Source organism: Pezoporus wallicus, unplaced genomic scaffold (genome assembly GCF_028554395.1).
Source record: "Pezoporus wallicus isolate ANWC-B61680 ecotype Strahan unplaced genomic scaffold, APGP_CSIRO_Pwel_v1 contig_6566, whole genome shotgun sequence".
In the NCBI taxonomy this organism is placed as follows: Eukaryota; Metazoa; Chordata; class Aves; order Psittaciformes; family Psittacidae; genus Pezoporus; species Pezoporus wallicus.
The window spans coordinates 865740-880106 of record NW_026638763.1 but is presented as its reverse complement, the minus strand read 5'-3'; the positions used below and the strand labels follow the sequence as shown (position 1 = coordinate 880106).

General features: G+C 43.5%; 1 protein-coding gene across 1 annotated transcript in view; it reads right to left on the bottom strand.

Moving 5' to 3' along the window:
* Window positions 1-13605, bottom strand: part of ABCA12 (ATP binding cassette subfamily A member 12) — a 90078-nt gene extending 76473 nt beyond the window's left edge. The window contains exons 1-2 of the mRNA XM_057412228.1: window positions 13537-13605; window positions 9466-9559 (exon numbers count right to left, since the gene is read on the bottom strand). Of these exons, the coding sequence (XP_057268211.1) occupies window positions 9466-9559; window positions 13537-13605 (163 nt within the window). The remainder of the gene's footprint in view (window positions 1-9465; window positions 9560-13536) is intronic.
* Window positions 13606-14367: the final 762 nt, after the last annotated feature.

Below are 14367 nucleotides of genomic sequence, written 5' to 3'. Positions count from 1 at the left end.
TACTGCATATACCTTATGCATTAAGTCCTTCCATAGTTCTTAAAAAATCCATACAAATCTCAGCTCCCTCACCGGTGAATTAGAGGCACTAATGAGCAAATGGCTTCATTAGGAAGCATTGTGTTTAAGTGAAAATGCATTCAATCATTGCTCAATCATACAAAGAGACTTAACAACTGTGACTCTTCAGCAAAGAAAAAGATGGCCAAAGAGTGGTTTGATACAGAAATAAATAAAACCATAATCAGCAATGAAAAGGGTGAGTAAATGACCATCCCTTGCAACACAAGGACAAAGAAACACATTATGATCATGAGGTAGCAGGCAAAAGGGAGAGAAAGTGACTTTTAAAAAACAAATAAATAAATAAATAAAATACCAAAATGTTGTGGAACTCACTGCCATGGGGTGCGGTATGCTGAAAAATAGACATTCCTTTATAAAAGAATTGGACACATTCACAAAAATATACTTGGCAGTGGCTACCAAATATAATTAACATAAGGAGGACATGGAGCTGTTGGAGCAAGTGCAGAGGAGGCCGCAAGGATGATCGGGGCTGGGGCACCTCCCATACAAAGACAGGCTGAGAAAGCTGGGGCTGTTCAGCCTGGAGAAGAGAAGGCTGCGTGGAGACCTCATAGCAGCCTTCCAGTATCTGAAGGGGGCCTATAGGGATGCTGGGGAGGGACTCTTCATCAGGGACTGCAGCGACAGGACAAGGGACGATGGGTTTTAACTGAAACAGAGGAAGTTCAGGTTAGATATAAGGAAGAAGTTCTTTACTGTAAGGGTGGTGAGGTGCTGTCACAGGTTGCCCAGAGAAGTAGTGAATGCTCCACCCCTGGCAGTGTTCAAGGCCAGGCTGGACAGACCCTTGGTTTACACGGACTTGTGTGAGACATCCCTGCCCATAGCAAGGGGTTGGAACTAAATGATCTTTAGGTCCTTTCCAACCCAAGCCATTTTATGATTCTATGATCCCTTGGATTCAATCCCTTCAGATTCTAGCTGAAGAAACCTTTAACCTTTGAAGATTTGAGTGTTGGAAGGAACACTGTGCTTTGTGGTCCGACACACTCGCTCAGTCATCACCAAGCAGCAGCAGGGAGTCTAACCCAGAGTGAGTTTATCGGATGTGATTTATATTTGTCTAAGAAGTCACAACACAGAATGAAAATATTTACTGCTACTTTCTAAGCAAAATGTTTAACTATATTGTGTACACACAACCTTCTCACCTCCTTTCTCATCTTTCCCGTACTCACACAGCATTACTTTAAACTTCATGCCTTTGATGTGTTAAACAGCCAAAGACAAACATGCCTGTGTCATGACATGATGACGATACTGTTCCTCTTCAACTACGTGCATCTGCCCATTTCCAGCTTGGTTCACATCTGTTTATCAGTAACAAATTAAGCTGCCTATTTTTTGTAGAAAATCTTTATGATAATGCTAGGACTTTTGATCTCTCTGCAAACACTAAACCCCGCCATCAAATCTATGGGATAAGATCAATTTTGAAGCAGGGTATTTTTTACACACATGAGGAATGGTCCTAATAGAATCATAGGATAGTTTGGGTTGGAAGCAACCTTAAAGCTCATCTAATTCCAAACATCCTGCCATGGGCAAAGACACCTTCTGCTAGACCAGGTTAAAGCCCCAAATAGATGACTGGCCTATCCCTTATCTGTGATTAGAGAATATTTAATTGCCATGGCACTTGAATTGCTGTGACACTGTAACATTCATGTGTACTGAAACTCACATGTGACCTTGGAGAAAGGGACCTCCATAGCTACGTGGGAATGAGGGAGCAGGGCCAGGAGGAAAATGCCAGCTGAGACTTTCCTCTACCCTTTTCACACCTGCAAGATCAATGCCCATGCTAGCCCCACACTTGTTGCAACAAACAGGTGAGGACAGTAAGTGTTACAGTTCCTGGCAGTACAGCCCCAATCTTGAGGAGTGTCTCCAAAGCCCACAGGAGTAATTAGTCCTATTGATTTTAACGGGATTACTCAGACATGCTCCAGACATTAGTGCTGGAGCAGAACTAATGGTTCAGTGTTGCACTCCCTATTCCACTGTTGCCTTTCATATCATAAAAGCCATTTTTAAACCCATTCCAGAGAGAGCAGGCAGTCTCTTTCACCCTCTTTTTAGCCAGCCAGCAGAACTGCCACTGACTTCTTCAATTTCACCTGTTGAGCAGTCAGCACTCAAAGAAGAGGTTCCCTGCGCTTACCCCCAAGTTGCAAGACACCAAAAGGCCTCAGTATCTATTGGATCAGAGTCACACCGGCACACAGCACAGTGAAACCAGCCACTACACACGCTAGTAATGGCAATCTGGTGTTAGGCCAAGTCTCAGTGTCCCTGGAGAATGCACATTCCCCCTCTGCCTTCCTATTATGCTTTAAGCAGTCTCACCCTTAGCCATCTTCCTTCCCTCATATGAATTATGAGGGATTTTCTTATTTCCCCTGTATAAATTGTGTAACAAAAATGTTGCATCTCTTGCACATATATCAGTTTCCCTGTGTACCTCACAGCCTACTCTGATTTAGAAATCATATGCCAGTTCCAACATCCTGTTTCTCAAAATGAAAGTTCAGCAGGACCCCAGATAAATCCATTCCCCCCAAGATGCCCAGTGTGGCTGGGGGAGATTCAAGAGCTTGCATTTTCCATCTTTACAGCGACAGCATCCTTGTTTCCCCTAGTGTCTCAATAACACGATGTCCTCAGCTGTCTGCCTACAACAGTGAGATCAAAACAGCAGAAAACTCACTGCGAGACTCCTCTGTATTGATGGCCTCAATGGTGGAAGCATTTCGTTGCCTAATTCTTCCCTTGAGCAATTCAGGCTCTTTAAATAAGACCAGCCCAGGGCAGACAGCATCTGCTTCCATGCTTATTAAGACCAGGAAAGCTACTTCTGCTCTCCCACAGACCTTCACCTCCCACCCCCTGATTTAATAAATTCAAAATCAGCACTTGAATGTGATTGTGTTGGTTTCATGTACTGATCAGGGATATCAGAAAGATCAGAGAGCATAAAAATTGCAAAGGAGTGGGAGAAGTAAAGGGAGGAGAAAGAACCCCCAAACCAAGCAAAAGAACAAAGGAGGGAGAAGGAAACCTCCTAAGAGGTATTGCAAATTTGGGTTGAGATGGTGAAATGACAAAGCTGATGAGCAGGGACGGCACTGGAGGTTGACTGTATTGTGGAGGGATGCTACACTGCCTGAAGCACAAACACACCAAGAGAGAGAGAAGAGAAACTGCGCACTAGTCCTTTTCCTACGGGGCTTTTACAAGCAGTATTTAATGCAGAAAAGGCTAATTTGGTCTTGTTGCAATAGAGCCAACTTGCTCTTGTCTAAATAAGCAGCAGGGCACTACACAAACAGGACCTGAGAAGAGATTCAGGATATTCCCAGCAAGAACCTGGAACCTAAAAACTTAAATCCATATCTAGACTCTTGAAAAAAAAGCCCCAAACGGCACAAAAGCTGTGTTTACTAAACCAACGTGTCAATAGTGAGTGCCTCCGCGTAGTCTCCAGAGTCCAGGTTTAGATTCTTTAAACAAAAGTGAACTTTCCAGAAACACACACATCAACAACTTCTCACTTCAGCCCAAGCTCAACTGTTCAGCATGTTTGGAAAATAAGTTTGCATTTCTAGGTCCCACCATTGGTATTCAACTGCCTCAGGGAGTCAGAATTAAGTGACTGCCCCAATGCCCTGTTGTAATTCAGTAAGGAGGAAAAAAGCCCCAACAGTGGCAACTCAGGAGCTCCAACTCTAAACGTCCTTCAGTCACCCCTCACAAGGTGGAAGAGTCTGTAGAAAGCATCAGGGATGTGGAGATGTGTGTGTTTGGAAAAGGGGAGAAAATTGACAGAAAAGAAGGGGAGGAAAATGAAGCAAAGTAAAGGAAAATGAGGACTGGGGCTGCTCCACCACAGACAAATGGTGAAGGAGATCTGGAAGTCTGATGTACTTGTAAAGAGTAGGTTGAACCCTTGGGATGGATTATGCCTTGCATAAATGCCTATGACTTCTCCAAATGAATGGAGTGGCCTATGTAGCTGAGCCACCAACTCAACTCCCTGTAATTAGCATGGTAACCTATTCATTTTTCCATACTATTAGGAAAAGAAATTATTTCAGGTCCCTCCAACTGTGAAAAAAAAATCCTTTAAAGTGCAAGCATCTTTTCAGAGCTTTCTCATCTCCAGGATGGTATCTCAGAGGAAGAACAGTGCTGTGGTCAGCTTGCTTCATGCCATCTACCCTCACATATGTACTAGCAGACACAGCCATCACTCACGTTGAGAATTAACCCAGCTCAAGATCTTTCTCTGTTCCTGGAAGAAACTGTGGACAAAGTCAATGTAGGGGTTTCTGCATCAGAGCAACATGCTGGGATTGAGGCAGGGAATTGTCAGAGCTGAAAGTGGTTTGACATCCTTAGTTATGCAGACCCCCAGGGCAGGACCCCCTGAACTCATCTACCACCACATTGCTGCAACAGCCAAAGGGGCATGGGTGACGGAGAGTGACAGGCACTGCCTGTCATGTGCTTGGCAGAACCTTGCACCCATCACAACCAGCTGCCTTACCTGCTTCCTCAGTGCTATGGGAAAGCGGATGCTATCTGCATTTATCCTTTTAAGCAATATAGAGTATCCTCCTTTTTTTGACACTGCTCTAACCAAGGCAATTTATGCCTCAGTTACTTCTAACATGGCAACAGTCCTCAGCAAAGAAGTCATAGAAAAGGTGTGTCTGCAGGTACCACAAGCCACAGCCTCTCTCCTAAGGATTCTCAGATCTCCACTGTGATTCATACTAATTTTCCCAGCCAATTCTGGACCTGTTCAAATCCTAGCTACCTATCACAGTAACACTGGATGAAGTGTAGTTCAGAGACTCCCCTCTCCTGGGCCCTCTCCCAGGAGCACTGGAGTCAAGAATGAGAGCAGAGTATTTGCTCCTACGTAGTTATGTAGAAGCTGCTCCTACATAATTGTGCATGCAGCTCTGGCTCTAAACTAGACCACAGCAGCTATGCTGGTACTGGCCAACATTCTAGTGCTCAACTATTAGGATATTCCCCACAAATATTAGCTGCAAAGAGCAGCCTTGTGGAGCACTGCTACTAGGTCCATCACAAATACCTTTGAATGAATGCAATACACCCTGCAGGCGTATCCACAATGGTGATGAAATCCAGGTGGAAATTGTGGGAGGAGTTGTTTCACTGAGAAACACTGAGAACATTTTTCACTGAAAATGTTCAGGGAACAAATTCCCTGGCAGAACTGATGGATTTAAGGCCAGAGTCAAGAGCACAGTTTCTTTCTATGCAGAATGAGGTATGGCTTTAAGAGCCTACTGGCTGTCCCTTGGAAAGCCAAAGGAGCAGAGCCGACTGGTGTCTAGCACTGAAGAGCAGGGTTTCTGAGTGAGTGGACTGCTAATCACATCCAGAAGAGCTTCTGTGGAGGATAACGACGAGGACAAACTGACAAGACGGGAAAGAAGGGGAACAGAAAAGGAAGAAAGCAGGCAGGGAGGGTGTAACAGTGCTAGTTAAAGCCAGAGTGTAATTGGGCTTCTCTGTAGACTGAGTGGGTTGAGACCTGAGGAACAGATTGTATTTCATATACAGCTCCCATACCTTGCAAAAACCAGTAGTGATGGAAAGGGACTTTTATCCCTACTCACTGCAGAGAACAGGTGATAGAGGCACAGAAGACTGGAAGATACCATCAAACCCAGTTCAGTGGCTTTCACACTGCAGGCTTCCAGTCCAGAGCTTATTCTACATGTATGTGACAAAACACATCCCAATACCTCCTAGCAAATACAGATGCTGTAACAGCAAGGTCAAAAAGCCACAGCTGTGATGTGCATAGTAAGTTGGATAGGGATTTTGTCTGGTTAGACTCTCAGATCATCACAGGAACTGGGTATGCAGAGAGAAATCTTTCCAATTTCTCCTGACAACAATCTCTGCTGACCTGGGTATATATCATCAGACAGATGCCTGGGAGAAAGGAGAGAGGTGTTTTTTTTCCTCTAGATGCTTTAGTTGTGAAGAAAATTACATAACAGATGGATTTCAGCTCCTTGTTTTCTTCAGCTCTGAGTTTTTCTTTGAGCATCCTCTTGATGGGTGACATTTAGTTGACATGGCATTTCCCTTCGGACTTTAGTCTGGCACAAGCTCCCCTTGCACTAGGTACTACACATCATTCAAAGCAACTTGCTCTTGTGGGAAGCTCTTGCCACTTGCTCGTTCTTGATTGATATTTGCTTGGTAATTTCTCTATATATCGAATGTGTATTAGACATCCTTCAGAAGACCTTACTGTCTTCAATTTGAGCTATTTTAACTGAGCAAGTAATAGATTTCATGATATTTCTGTGGCACTCAATACATGAGAGAAACTTACAGACTCTGATTTTCTGTGGGGTTATCACTAAGGTCCCAAAACTTAGCATTTGAGTAGTTCCTTCTATCTCCGTGTCATTGATTCTGGGCTTCTTGACTTTTTTGGTCCACCTACAGTAATTTCATGACAGCAGAACTGAAACAGCTTCTTATCACTACTTAATGGTTGTGTTTTTTAAGGCAGGTGTTGGAACTCAGCATAAAGTGGATTTTATTCCTGTTCAAGATGAACAGAAAACCCCCTCCTGTAATAGTTTTCCTAGATGTGTCCAAAGTTCTAATAGAAAAGAATGTTCACAAATACTTTCTCTATTGCTTTACAAGCAAAAAGTTGATACATTTTTTCCAAGTGTCAAAAAAAAATTAATTTATTAATAGTCAAGAGGCTATCCTTATTTAACTAGAAAAGCAGCATAAACTGGTTGTTTGATGCTCTGGTTAACGTTCTTCTCCATCCCCTTGGGATTCTTAGGTGGTATCTGAATATCTGGATCACAAGAATACATCACAATCATTATTTTCCAGCATCTCTTTCAATAGAGAGTTACTATTATCCACTTCTAAGGTAGACAGACTTGCGTACTTTGTGATACTTGTCTCAAAATAGAATCTACCTATGGAAGAAAAGGGGATGAGTTCAAAGATCCTGCCCAATCTCCCCCTTTCCTGCAAAGCACAACTGACAGAGCTACTTGCTCTTCCTAAGAACATTCCTTCTAATCCATTAATTCAAAGATGCAATCATCCAGAGCCAAAGTGCTCCAAATAAATATAAATTCAAACTAATAGCCATGTAGAGTAAAAAAAATCATATTTTACCATTCAGCTGGCTCTCTTGACATTCTTCTTACTTGATTTATCTGGGGCAGAAAGCACAACCAATGGAGCAGCGTGGGAGGACTGCCATTTCCACACTTGGCAAGACCTGGGGCTTTCACAAAGTACCTCGTCCTGTCTTTCCTGCTTCAACTGGTTCAAGGGAATTGCATAGAACCACAGAATGGTTTGAGTTGGAAGGGTCCTTAAAGCTCATCCAGTTCAAACCCCCTGCCACAGGCACAGAAACCTTCCATTAGACCAGTTGTTCCAAGCCCCATCCAACCTGGCCTTGAACACTGCTGGGGATGGGGCAGCCACAGTTTCTCTGGGCACCCTCTTCCAGGGCCTTAGCACCCTCAAGTCTGGGAGAACTTACAAAGGATATAACTGGCCTTTTACTAACAGAGATGGGCTTTGAGTCAAAAGACCACCCTAAGACACCAAGGATATTTCTCCATTAAATATTTCCTATGACACTTTTGATAGTTATTTATGCAGCCTTCCCATCCCTGATTACAACCTGAGGTACACAAACTTTTAGTCAGATTAGGCTGCAAGCTCTCTGGGACAAGGGCTATCCTAAATGCATATCTAGTATTTTTCACAGTGGCCGTTTCTCACAAATTATACAGAAGCAATGACTTTAATCAGAGTATAACATGTCACTGAGGTGAGTATTTCCAGCATGTTATACATGCTATGAGGAATCAAGAGCAGATTCCTCATAGCCGTATTTTACACACCTGATGGCTACAAAGACTGGAAGCAGATTCCTCACAGCCGTATTTTACACGCTTGATGGCTACAAAGACTGGAAGCCAACTGCTTGCCCTCACTGCTGCCAGACACTGCCTCTTCTCCCCCTGCAGCAGTCTCCCTGCCCTAAATATACAAATCCAAAGTTGCCCATGTCAGGGCTTTATTCTTATCAAGTTGACAACAGCCTGATGTAGGTTGTCCCTGTTGGTGTCTCTCCTGTCAACCAGCTGGTGCATGGTAATTTTTGAGGTCCTGTTCCTACCCTGTGCTGGGAAACTGTGGCTCTCAATAATATCTCTTCACAGCTTTGTGTTGCAGCACAAGGATGTGATTCAGCAGGCTAGCTGTGCAACATGAAGCAAGAATCTTGCATACCTTTTAGGGTGTCTGCAACAAGGAACCCCTCTATTGAGCAGAAGGGGTGTATGAATGAAGAGTGTAGCTCAGTGATTGATTCCTCCCAACACAAAGGCAGGCTACCACTGGAAAGAGGGTCTCAGCCCTTTTACTCACTCCTCTCCCCTTCCTTCAGGCTGCACTTCTGAGGCCACAGACAGCAGAATCAGAGATTTCACCCAATTCAAAATTAACACTGTGAAAAGGAAAGAGGCTTCCATTTGGATAAGCTCTTTGCTCTGTTTTACTATATCGCTTCATGAACAAATGTGCCCAGGGCTGGGACATGCTGCTTCTGATGACGGTGACCACTCACTAAATCAGTGTGTTTTAGAGCAGATCAAGGTGCACCCATGCTCTGAAATGCAGACGTGTTCTCTTGACCCAGGAAGTAAGGCTTGCAAGCACAAAACAGTTTGTGCAAACTCTTCACTCATTTAACCACCAACAGATATTCACCCACCCAAAAAGCTGTTCTTTGACTTGCTAGAAAGTGCTCACAGAGTTACATCATCAGGTCCCAGGAGCCAAAAAAGGTACCACTCTTCAGCTGAGCCTTAGTAGCAAGCTGCCTAAATTGGTACTTCTTGCCAGTAACACACACAAGGTAAAATCCTTCATGTTGACCAATCTCATGTTTGTTACCTTACCTTCATAATCACACCTGAAGCCTATGCCCTTACTCATTTTACTGAAGATCTCCACCAACTGCCCTCTTGTCCATCAATTTATTATGTAAATTCATACTGCTGTCAGCAACAGCACTGAGTGCCTCTCAGGGAGACAGTGCTTTAAAGTTGTTTTCTAATAATAAAGCTAATTGGAAAAAATAAAATAGAAACAACCTCAGAGGAACACACACATTTTATTTACAGCATTCTGCATTCCAGGAAATCTCCACTGGAAACTATAAAGAACCCAATTTGTAAAAGTAACAAAACACATCAAATTAACACATCAGTCATTGAAATGAGACCGAAATCCCAAAGACATAAAAACAAACCAGTTACTTACAGTTTGGCTGTGGTTCTGGAGGGAATTTGAGACGGATAATGGCCAAGATTATGAAAACAACCACAGGCCAGGAAATTAAAATGAACGACCATACCTATAAAACAGCAATGAAAATAGATTGGTTATGTTTGTCACATGGATGTGTCACAGAACTTGGCTGGAATGTGCAAGTGCTGCCCTAAATGAGTAATGAGATGCTCTGTAAATCACTCCTGTCTTGGTATACATACAATTAAACCCAAGTATTATCTATGCAGGAAGAAAAGACTATGTAAGATTTTAAGAACAAATAACAAGTCTGAAAGAAACACAAGCCTTTCTGGGCTTCAGTTTGGCTGATGATTATAAGAGGACAACATTACAGCTTTAAGACGCTGCTATGTAATAACAAAAGCACACTGAGATGTATAAGACTTTTGGAAGCACTGGTCACAAGATAAAAGAGCTGAAGTGTGAAAGGTTGTTTTCACTTTCAGTGACTGTCGCTGCTCAAACAATGGGTAAAAATGACTTTGATTGAATATACCCCAAAATGTAAGGTTTTGACAAGTAAATTGGCAACTCTACAGCACTTTTTTCCCCCAAAAGTTTCACTGTTCTTCACAAACAGTAGTTGAGTCTCACAGCGGGGCTGAAAGAAAGGATGTTTTCATAGTATTCATCAAAAAGAAGTGCAACTCAAAGCAGAGGGAAGGAAGGTATTTGTGGAATTGTGTAATGAGTCAACTGGAGAAGTCACATTTGAGCACCAATCACTCACCAGGATCCTTCATATGAGCTTCTGACCCCAGCAGCCAAAATCCCTGGCACCATTCTATTTAGAGCTGAGATGGAAGAGATGCTATAAAATTGGCCTAGCATTTTGGAAAACCCATGAACATTTATAGAGGTCTTGCCTCTGACACAGGGTTGACTGTCTCAGTGGATGAGAATGAAGAAAATATAGCTTGTTAATCATCTACTATAGTAAACCAACCTAGGCAGAAGCTCCAAAGTCAGTCTTAAAAGTGCATGCCTTGGAGTTTTGTAAGCTAAGAAAATGCAATTATTTAAATCAGCAACTGCTTTTGCACTAGCTGGCTACTGCATAGAGCTTTCCATCCACCAGTAGTTAAGCTCAAACTACCATGTGCTGCAAAATTGCTGTGCTATTTTCATGCCAATTTTGGAAGCTGCAAAGATGTCTTTCTTCAAAATCATCCCATTTTTCACTGTTGCATTGCTAATTTTTTTCCAGATCAGCACATATTACCCCAAACTGGTTTTCCAATGTAATTCCAAGCCCATAAGTGTTTTCATTTCCTGAAACACTCACTGGAACATAAAAACAGACAGACAAACAAACAAATCCGGGAGAGCAATTCAGCTTAAAGATGGTTGTTTCACAGCAACTCCATCCCTATCATCCCTGATGAGATGACACAGCCTTTGAATTAGGAGTAAGATTAATGCCTCAAAAGCACACAACTGAAAAACATCAAACCACAAGGCACCTCCCCACACATCCCTTCAGAGAGGATGCTCCTCTACATGATCCAGCTTGCACTCTACCTCTGGGTCCGTGCCTCCATCCTCACACTCTACCTTCAACATTCAGCAACATTTTAGCTTTCACAGACAGTACTTTTACTGTTTTTATATATACAACTTCTAACAAGACTGACCACAGAAACTAATATATTTTCATTTTTCTTATATCATATGATTTCTCTATAATCAGTCCCAAACATGCTGTTTAGCTCTGATTAATTCACAAGCAAACAGGATTATTAACACATCCTCCTTGTTTAGTACCATGTAGGCTAAAGTAAAATTATAGGGTAACAGCACAGAATCTGATATTAGTCAGAAGATGCCTAAAGGAAGGGCAAGAGATCTGTCATATTCTTGGGGCAAGAAATGATGCCGATTGTTTCTACTCGGGGAAATCTTTGTACCTCCCAATTTTTAGCTAAAACAGGGTTTATGCTCCCCACTTTCCACACAGCTCTTCCCTTAGTACCTCTGTCCTTTGATTCATTTGGAATTAGTAGCTGGGCACACGAGTTGCAACATAACAGCATTCCCATTGACAGGCACCTCTAGTTCACAAAACCCAAGACAATCACTTTGGCCAAACTGCTTGCAGGTGGAACATGTTGACTTGAATGGAGCCATAACCAATCTCAGTTTGGCTCTTGGGACATCAAGCTCTGTGAGGTAGGTTGCATAATCCTTTGGTTGCTGGATTATTCTGCTGCTAAAAGTAGATTTAATTTCTCAGACCATACTTAGCATTTCTGGATGCAGGCACACACTCTCCCTCCTCCTTCTGTTTAAACAACCACACTGCATAGAAGTGGCAGAGATGCAAGAGGCATTGATTTCCCCAGTTCCCCTTGGTACACAGGCCAAACCTTGCTCCTGAGAAGGCTGCCACCTAAGCTCATGACTGTTCCTGTCTCAGCAGGAGTAACCTCTATTGAGGCACTCCCTGGCCATGGATGCAGACCTGTAGCTGATTTCAACATATTGACAGCCAAGCAAGCTGTAGCTCTCCCCATGGCGCACAGATAGAGGCACTCTCTCCAGGGGATCTGCAGAAAGCTCACAGAGGAAATAAAGTGTAAGGCAAAAGGCAGAAGCAAATGTGTTTGCCAGCTCTGGAAAGGCTGACAAGCAGAGACGAAAAGCACATGAGTCTGCAGGGGGGAGCTGACTGGTGTCAGCCACACCCATCAGACCAGTGAGGGCAGCCAACACCACTGCAGCAGCAGGAGCAACCTTCACTCCTAATCAGAAACTGAGCAGCACAACAGAACATTTTCTCACAAAACAAGCATGCTAAAATAAAGAAAAAAGCTTTCTAAAAGCCTGGTCTGTAAATGAAGGCAGACTACACATGTGAAAACAAGAAACACAAGCAGGAGAATAGAGAGATCAGGATGTTTGGGAGCAGAGATCTGGGTTTACCTCCTCACACCCTCTCCAGTGTAAGCAAGCTCCCTAACTTGGAGCAAGAGAAGGAAATGAAGGAGGGTTGCAGGGAATGCTTCCATAAAATAATCAGTACTTTGCCAGATTTTAATTGGCATTTCAATTCTATAGAATTGATATTTCAGCTCCTCAGGAAAACAGAATTAAAGCAAGTGAGACTATGAGGTCAGAAGTACAGGTAGGGCTTAGGTTACCATCGACTCTGGGGACAAAAGAGCTGAAAGAGATGCAATTTTTCTGCTTTTAACAAGGCTGTTAGGATTTCTCTTGAGAACTTAGAGGTAACTTGATGGGATTCCTCTGCATCCCAGAAAAAGTCTTCTGTATCCTTGACAGCAGTGAAAGATATTCTGAGGTGCACAGCACATCCACAGCTCCTACGGAGGATGATAAGGAGTCAGGTCAACTCAGCACCTAACTAGATCGGGCTCCAAAACCAAGAGGCAGGACAGGACTGGTAAGAATGCACCTTGCAGAAGCATGTGGTGATAGGAAGCCTTTCACTCCATCCTCAGATCACACCTTTCATGGCCATTTTTCTCTTGTCAGCATTTTCTGCACCCACCAAGGTTTCCATTCAGCAAAGCAAGTTTAAAACCCACCTCATTTGGATTACTACCAAGAGGACTTGTCGCAATGCAAGTCCGTAAGCTGCAGCATTGTTTAGGATGGCATCACAGTGCAGCTGTATTGAAATCAGACTGGAGCAAAACTACTGGCCAGGCTTTGTCTGGACATACAATGCCACCCAAAGGAACATATTCCTCCCTGGTGCTGCTGCAGTTCAGATTGATCTCTGGACATTTCTGTAAATGGTCTGCCCCTGAGTTGGGCATAGTTTTGTTTGCAGGGACTGCTGCCCAAGAGATCAACAGTGACATCTGTAATACTTAATCCAGACTCCTGAGCCCTCATGCAAGACCTAATCACTTTGGCTTAAAAAGGCTCATCTTCACTTCCATGCCGTTCCCTTCCTTCCCTCTGCATCTATCACCTTCAAAGTATTTCTGTTTTAAAACTGTGACCTTCCTCTCCTGCAGTGCCCCCCTTGCTCCTCAATTCCTGTGATTTCCAGGCTCCCCCTGTCACACTCACCGGCTGCCTCTTGACACTGAGCCAGTTCTTCCAGAGCAGAATCCTCAAGTGCTGAGAGAGTGCAGCCATCCTTAGCTGAGCTGACCAAAAGCAAAGGGGCTGCGTGTTCTTCCTCCCCAGACTTAGGAAGCAAAAGCAGAGGCTCTAACCCAAATGGGCATCCAGTGTCCAATATCCAAGCCTCTTCCTCTTCCCCACAGCATAGCTCTAAAGCAGCTACTTCATCCACTTGTGGCTGCTGTACTCCCAGGAAACGTAGCTCTTGTCCTCACAGCAATAGCTTCTAGCAAATTCAACAGGTTCTTCTTCTCCAGGCAGGCAGGCAGGCGCAGCAGCCTGTCTCCACTTGTGTTAATTACAATATCCAGCCTCTCCTGGATGCTCCTTGTTCAAGCCCTAACCGATAAAATGGATAGCATTCCAAAAAGATGCTTCTGCTTAAACAAAAGGTGATGCATGCCTCCTCCCTCCCCATGATGAAACTGCTTGCCTGCCCACACACCGCTTCTGCTGGAGAGGTGTCATCAACAGCAAAGAGTTAGGCCACTTGCCAGGCCAGTTCGACTTCCCCAGTTTCACAGGGAATAGCTGGGAAGAAGAAAGTATCCATGGCTGCAGCACGCACCTTCCTGGCATTGCTGATTGGGAATCAGGGCTTTTTAATACTTCTGAATGTCTCAAACCTACCTGGCCAGGTAAATTAACTGAAAGAGTTAAAAAATATATTCAAGTGAAACTCCTGGACTGATCTAATTGCTCACGTTCCTGCATCTTCCCTTTCCTCTGGGAGATGAGTCCTGGGATTTTTCACTAATGGAATTTAATACAACA